The sequence below is a fragment of the Phoenix dactylifera genome, chromosome 7 (genome assembly GCF_009389715.1).
Source record: "Phoenix dactylifera cultivar Barhee BC4 chromosome 7, palm_55x_up_171113_PBpolish2nd_filt_p, whole genome shotgun sequence".
In the NCBI taxonomy this organism is placed as follows: domain Eukaryota; kingdom Viridiplantae; phylum Streptophyta; class Magnoliopsida; order Arecales; family Arecaceae; genus Phoenix; species Phoenix dactylifera.
This window is the reverse complement of record NC_052398.1, coordinates 680,199-688,213: the sequence shown is the minus strand read 5'-3', so window position 1 is coordinate 688,213 and position 8,015 is coordinate 680,199. Positions and strand designations below refer to the sequence as shown.

At 40.5% G+C, this 8,015-nt stretch overlaps 1 protein-coding gene across 2 annotated transcripts; it reads right to left on the bottom strand.

The window, feature by feature from the left end:
* Positions 1 to 1,114: 1,114 nt before the first annotated feature.
* Positions 1,115 to 4,282, bottom strand: LOC103722614 (protein CHLOROPLAST IMPORT APPARATUS 2). 2 transcript variants are annotated; one of them, XM_008813229.4, is made up of 3 exons: positions 2,331 to 4,282; positions 1,870 to 2,034; positions 1,115 to 1,756 (listed from the first exon to the last, which is right to left on the bottom strand). In XM_008813229.4, the coding sequence occupies exons 1-3, from the start codon at positions 3,351 to 3,353 to the stop codon at positions 1,640 to 1,642; spliced, it is 1,305 nt and encodes a 434-aa protein (XP_008811451.2). In that variant the 5' UTR covers positions 3,354 to 4,282; the 3' UTR covers positions 1,115 to 1,639. The 2 variants fall into 2 exon arrangements, with proteins under 2 accessions (XP_008811451.2, XP_008811450.2); XM_008813228.4 differs by having other exon boundaries at positions 1,864 to 2,034; positions 2,331 to 4,281.
* Positions 4,283 to 8,015: the final 3,733 nt, after the last annotated feature.

The following is an 8,015-nucleotide window of genomic DNA, read 5'->3' as shown; positions in this document are numbered from 1 at the left end:
TGGCAGAACATTATCACGCCTCTCCTAACACCATCTCTTATATACTGCACTTATCTCCGACTGCCACAGAATCGGTGATCTTGGCTTTGACAGGACGGGCAATCTTAACAGTGTTCTTCTTTTTTTTTTTATCGGTTATAATTTTCTTACTGCTGCTTTTGTGATGTATTCTTTTAACCATTATCTATCTTATATTGTTCTTGATGCCATTTTTCTTTGATATCGTTATTTGGTGATTGAAGTTCTGGACTTTTTACACCATTTATTTCAAAAGACTGTTCGGCTTTTCAAGTCATATTAATATTTCTTTCGAAACCTTATTTTGAATACTATAAACAACTTTTATTATATGTTAGAACTTATCAGTAGGTCAAGGATGCAAATGGATGTCATAATCAACTAGATGACAAGTTATTAATCCCTAATCGGAACCCAAAGTTTGACATGTTATGAGATCATATGTGTTGCTTGCAAGTATATTGAATGCTTCTTTTCTAAATCAAGTTTGTTTCAAAGTTGACTTCATGGATCAAGAAAAATCCAACCATATCTTATGAGAATGACTGACAATGAATACTAGGTAATTATCTCCAACATTTTAGGTCTAATTCCAAGAAAAAACTTGCTGACAAGGTTGCCCTGATTGGTTAACATTTTGCTAGATTTGACCTTGTTGAGATTTACTTCCTTCATTATTTTAGTAAAATCTAAATATGGCCATGGATATCACACTCAAACAGACATAAGCACACTGCATCTACCATAGAACGAACAACCTAACTGATTAATTGGAAGTAAGAGCGAATTTGGGTTTGACCCGTCTCTCAATAGAAGATTCTACTGTGGAGGGCATAATGAGAACTGAGAAGATATATATAGGCATACTTCTTGCCGCAAGATGCAATAGATCTATAGCTTTTTTTTTTTTTTGAGATGATCATCCCAAGATTAAGGATGATATATATATATATGCAGATGATGAGATAGATTACTATATTTAGTTGCACCACGGTGATCCTACATGGTAATAATTTCAAATCATCTTTACTTTTTAAATCATCCATCCAACTCAACGATGAAATATCCATTTGAGATAGGGAATCTAAAAACACAATTAAAAAAAAACACAACAAATTTGTTCTCATTTTATAGATAGCAACTGAAGTGCTGTCCGGTAACAAATAGAGAAGACATATAAAGCTGAAAAGGACAAATAATTTTCAACATGCACATTTAACTCGCCCTCTTTTAATAATAATAACCATCCAGCTTTTTCACACCTCCTTAGGATCGGCTGGTCATGCCCTCTCAAGGATTAAAAAATAGGACTGACATCTAGTACTTCAATCACTGCCACCAGCCCATTTCAAGGTTAAACTTTCCCAATCTCCAAGCCACAAGCAAGCAAGCAAGCAAGCAAACAGCTGAGTAATTTTTAACATTATTTAAAAAAATAGAATAGGCCACAGAAAATAAATGCCTAACAGCAAATAAAGAAAAGGTTATAAGAATAATCCAAGGCAAAATTTACTGAATTTGTTTCTTTTCTCCACATTCGCTTCAAAGCCGAAACCTCCCATTTTGGTGCCTGTCCAAATACATGGATAAGCTACTCTCCCTTCTTTTCCACCACACAAGTTTAACCAGAAACTTCACTAGGCCGAACAGGTGTATTCCTCCAAAGACTCACGACTCTGCCAGGGCTCTCTTCCTCTATGGCTTGCTGGAGAAAGGAAGAACTCCCGACAAACCGGCCCTGAAAAGAACAACGGAGGACCCCACAACCACAATTCTTTATTGGAATTTGTCGGGTTAGAGAAAAATAATAATAATAATTAAGAGAAAGGTGGACCAAAATCTTACACTTGCCTTCATCCGGGGCCGTTGCTCGGCGTTCACCTTCCGGACCTGGTAGCGGATCTTCTTGGAGAAGAGTCGGGTCCTCTGCTTCTCCTTGAACCTCAGCACGCTCGCCTCCCTCCCCCCACCACCGCAGCCAACCCCTGGAAAAAGATCCATGTCTCCAAGTTTGGCCTGCCAGATTATCCATTGGACGCTCAGGAATCAGCAAACAGTCGCAATATAGAAGAAAATTTTAGACACTTCAATCAAAAAAAAGTTCCGAACCTTGTTTAACACAAAGGACTCATTTGTTTCACAAGAAGAAAAGATGAGGAAAGTGTGGTGGTCAACAGAAACATAAAAAGAATATTTCATATATGGTTGGAGTTTTCACGAGTAATAGCATCGCCAGTGGGGATATTTTTTCGGTTTCTATGAAAGATTTCTGACATCAAATTAACGATCAAGAAGGGAGTTTTGATGCATACAAGAGCTTCAGCAGAGGAATGCGGCGAGTCGGGCCCATCAGCGAACACGGACCCACGGTCGGCCCACGCCTTGAGGACCTCCGCAGCGTTCAGTTTAAGGCCCAAACCAGACTTGTTGAAGTTCCCCGGTTTGGCGGCGGCGCCGGCGGTCTGCGTGTCTCCAACTTCCTCCTTCTCCGCCTTCTTCTTCGTCGTCTTTTTCTTCTTCCCCGATGATGGAGTTGAGGTCTTAAATTTAGGGACGATCTCTTGCATGGGAACTGTCGGAGACCTCCACCAGTCCCCCTCGTCGGAATGCCTCAACGCCCGCTGCATGTTTCTTCGGAACTGAAACCCAAACCCGAGCTCGAACTTGCCGCCCACGCCGAACACCATCAGGCTCCGAAGGTAGGGATCGATGAGGGAGTTGCAATTGCTGGAGGCTTCCTTGTTGTAGGTATTGGCGGCGGTGGTGTTCATGCTGAGGTTGCCCATGATGCTATCGATGCCCTCTTCGACCTCCTCATCGAGGATGGATTCGGCATCAAAATCCTCCTCAAAGGGGAAAGGAGAGATGGCGACAGCCTCTCGGAGTTCATTGCTCGCCGGGCTCGTGCACTCCTTCTCGAGGGAACTCTTCAGCTTGGGCTCGATTCGGAAGGCGGGTTTTTCAGGGGATGTCTCGCGGATGAGGAATGCGTCGTCGCCGAGGACCGGCAAGGAAGGGAGGAGCTCGGAGGAGGTCTCGGGGAATGAGTCAAATGGCTTGATTTGCTTGGACGGCTTCCTTGTGCTCTTGGTGGAGAAGATGCTTGGGTATATGGTGGAGAGGAGGGCGGCGGCCTCATTGTAGGCCTGGTTAGGCCTTTTTCGAGGGGTTCGAGCCTTCTTGATGGAGATGGTGCGTGAGGAGTTGCTCGACTCGGAGAGGGTGGAGGAAGGGGAGGAGGTGTGGGAGGACCGGGCTGACGACGAGGAGGATTTCACGATGTCGAGGTCGAACCCATAGGCTCGGCTACCGCCGCTGCTGAGCAGAGAAGACATTGTTGCCGTGAAGAAGCTTTAGAATAGTGATGCAGAGTCTATGGAGCTTCGAATCCTATAATTTGGATGGGGATGGGGATGGGAATGGGATTGGGCATGACAACAGATGGTCCAAAAACCCTAAACCCAGATGCAATTTTCTTCCTCTGGTTATCCAAAACCTTTAGATGAAGAGATCGAGTGCAGATGAATAAGGAAATGGAGAAACGGAAACAGAACTCAAGACTTCGCTTAAACGCTAAACCCCACCTCGCAGAATATATATATATATATCTAATTCAGAAGTTGCTAGAACCCTAAACCCAGCACCAAATCAAGTAGGAAATTAAGTCAACAAATCATATGAAAGAGGCCTCAGGGAAACCTTCAAAATCCAAGCTTTATAGGAGAAAAACAAAAAACAAAAAATAAAACTTTGGGAATGATTCCTAGAACACAGAGAGAGAGAGAGAGAGATGGGGATTAGAAAAACCACGATTGAATCCCGGTGCTCTCGAAGCCCGAAAACGCCGGCCCAATTCGCTCCAAGAACCGAAATTTACACCTGAAAACAAGAGAACGAAAGGAACCAATGATCAGAAAGGGAACTCTTCAATCCCAAAATCATCAACGAAGACCCCCCGGTTCCAAAACAGAAAAACAGGGCAAGCGCTTCTTAAGAAACAAGCTAGAATTCCAAAGAAAATAGCAAGGAACCAAGAAAGATTTCACTCGCAAGCTCATAATCGAATGGAGAATTCCATGGGCAAAGGGCACAAGCCCCTGCCAAAACTGAAATAGAAAGAAAGGAAGGAGGGGAGAGAGAAGGAGAAGAGGGTCAGCAACTCGAGACGGCGAGAGAGGGAAGGAGAAAGGGTCAGTTGGAAAGGTATGGGAAGCCCGCAGAGGATGGGCGGTGCGAGTGCGCGTCGAGGATTCGAGGAGACGGGGCCGAGGCGATTTAGAGAGAGAGGAAAGGGGAAACGACGAGACTCGCTTTCACCTTCACTTAAAAAAAGACAAGACTCGCTTTCATCAGCCGGGCGGTTGGGGACCGCTGCTGGTCCCTGTCTCTCTCTCACTCTCCGGAACTCTCCCGGCACTGTGCTTAGGAAATTATTTCTTGCGGTGGGACCCATATGCCCCTGGCCAAATGCTCCTTAAAAAAAAACTCACCGTCCAATTTTACCAAAAAAAATAAATTCCAGTAATTTTAAAATATCAAAAATAGATATTTTGTTTGTTATTATTTTAGTTTCTCTCAAAATATTTATAGCCGTATCCTTTTCTGAAGTGCAGTTTATAATATTAGATTTTTCATCCAAAAATATGATCGAATATTAGATATTTATAATATATAAAAATTTGATTAGAAAAAAAATTACATTCCTATCACTAACCAGCAAAAAGAAGATATTACTATAATAAAAATTTATTGATTAAAGCTGTGACATTTTTTTAAAAATAGGTGCACATTAAACTTTTTGAGTAGAATACAGTAATATGAAGAAAAAAAATTATTGTCAGATTTTTATAAAAGCTATATATTTTTTTTAGAATAGATGCGCACGTACTTTGGTTTTTTTTTTTTTTTAACAGAATGGAGCCGTATTGGAAGAAAAAAAATATTGCGTATGCTATATGCCCCATAAAATCAGTGACAGCCGTTGATTTTTATAAATTTATTTATTTATCAAGCAGCTGTGGCATGGGTGCAGTTCTGCCCAAATCCGGGGGCAATTCTCTGGCGATTATTTGGGCGATCACCCACGCCATCCTCCCCTTTTGGCTTATCTGATGACATGGCACTCCCTCGTCAGTCCGAGTGGATTTTATGGCCACGTGGCCTGAGCTTTGTTGGCAACCGGCCTTTCACGTGAATCAAGGCGAGGTTGTGATCACCTCTGCCTTCGGATCTCGCAGGGCGATGCCGCTGATTGGGCCATTTGGCCGCGTCCCGGTCGTCGGTATGTGGTCATTTTGGGCCGTACGCTGTGGCTCCAGGCTTCAATTATTCATGGTAAGGGGGTTTTTCACCTCCGCACGAGTCGGTTTGGGGGAGCCGCAATGGGCCCTTGAGGCTGAGGACCGGTTTCATTAGAATATCTAGGATTTTTTTTTTTGGTTGGTAAGGATACTAGATGGGATATTTCGCTAAATATCTCACATATGTAGATATTTTGAAGCACTGTAGATTGGTCTACGAAATAGCATGCAAAATATTATGGAGAACTTTAAGTAGCATTTAGTGTGTGTGTCTATATATATATATATATATATATATATATATATATATATAACTCTATAATTGAGGACCTGATCAGATATAATTTTTTTTTAATTGTTTCTTAATGCTATTGAAGTTATACCAAACAAAACAAAGTAAATTACACGGGCTCTCTTGAGATTTGGCAGAATTGCATATTCCAATCTTATATTTCATAAGCATACATTCTATTACTTATTTTTTAGTATGTGCATATTACGTAACCCTCTGCCATTAACTTACGCATACCCAACTTTATGAGTATTACTTTGTTTCTCCAAAATATGAAGTTTGTATATAGAAATTTATGAGGAGCCCAAATAAGAGTCTCAACATACAATTGACAATAAAACGAAGCTAGCATTGCCATGATGGTGTCGAGGTTTATTATTAACAATAAGGAGCAGCACTTCAAGTATCGAGGTTATTTAGCCGTCCTGACTAGATTGCAGTTTTTGAAAAACAAACACATATTGCTATTTTTTTTTGTGTGTGTACATTTGCTTCATGCTGTTTGTCGTATTTTTATTATTTATGAGGAACTGAAGTCCAGGCATGCTGTTATTTAGCTGCCCTGACTAGATTGCGGTATTTGAAGAACAAAAACAAACTGCTCTTTTTTTTGTGTGTGTGTATTTGCTTCACGCTGTTTGTTGTATTTTTATTGTTTAAGAGGAACTGAAGTCCAGGAAGAACATGCCTGTAAAACAAAAAAGATGATGTCACCGTCTACTTTATGGGTTTAGGAGGGGCACCGCATATTTTTAAAATATTAGGTGAAAAATCTGTAATTACCCTAAACTTTAAAGGAGGTTATTATAATTTGCTAAAAAAAAATGACATCAGTTTGTAAATAATAATATAAAAGTAGATGCATAGAATGATGGACCTAAAACATGGAGAGAAAAACTCTCTTTTTTGTTAAACAAAATAGAGCATCAGATCATTCTAATCTTTGCACGGATCAAGACAGATCCGTTAAAACCCAAAGAGCTGCTCGTTTCACTCAAGTATACTGGAATCTGCTAGGCTCTTTTAGAACTTTCTGTTCTAACCTTCAGAGAGACCTTCATTTCGTCCAATCATGACTCCAATCGATCCATGACCGGGAATTTGGGTTGCATCCCAAGCTCATCTATTTCAGCTTCTAGTGAATCTTGTCTGTTAAGTGATAGGGTTTGCAGACTAGCCGTCTCTTCTATTGCTCAACACTCGAAATAAGCTCTTTGGACATATTATATAGCTGCCCTTCCATCCCTGCGCGGCATTTTCTTTTTAGACTCTCTTGGCTACACTCGTGCTAGAGCTGTGTAAGTAGTCATTGTACCGGAAAAAAAAAAGAAGAAAGATAGAGTTCAAATTAACATTGATAAATTTCTAGAACGTCCATACATTTCCTTTTCAGTCTTTCAGATCTTTGGCCCAGAGAATTACAAAACCTATGTTGCTGTCTCATTGCACTAGGATCATATGGCAGAAGATATCATCTAAAAACCAGCCCAATGCCATGACTGGTATAGTTGGCGGAAAGCTCCAATGTCAGCGTCATGAACGGAGCTCACGTTATCTCCTTCCATGCTACGGTGCTTGAGGTCCCGCGGCATGGGCACATCGCTCCTCTGTGATCCACCAATCACCATGCGCTTTGGATCTTTGAGGAATGGTCCCAAATGAGAGCTCCTCATTCCAATTGCATCAAAGTTTCTTCAGCTGCAGACAAAATTCGCTAAAAATCATCTTATCTGATCACTGAATTTTGTGGTCATGACCTCTCTTTGTTTTACTAATTAGCATCAAGCAGTGGAAATAAAATCATCTCAGTTGCGTCGACTATCAATTTCTCCAATATCAGCCTTCACCAATGGCTTTTTCGCTCCCCCTTTTTTTGGTGGAGAATTAATAATGGTAGCACCACCTAATCGAATTTGCTGCTAAAAGACAGTAATTTCAAGCTACTACTTAGCAACTGGTTGCATTCTCGGGACAAGAAAGATGATTTAGTGATGTTTAGCAGTAAGTGTTTCTTAAAAGATTGAGCAATGTATTATAGTAATTGGTCATTCTTAAGTTACACTTGCAGAATCCTTGTTAAAAAAATATATGAAATGCACCTCAAAATATTAGTATTTCATGCTCATGAATACAAGCAATTATACCACTTTACCTTTAATATAGAGTAAGAATGTATCCAACATGTTTCCTACGTTTTAATAACCTTTGCAAGGCAGCGCACTTAACCTGGCGACCCTGATCATAAACGACTTTTTATATAATGGTCGATAACTACAACAAGCAAGATTGATACATCTTAATCTTCTTTACAATATGGAAATATGCTTTTTTGTTTAATGAATGCAAGTTTACAAGATTATTCTTTTATTCTATTTTACGATGTCATCTTCTTAAGTCATGTAAAA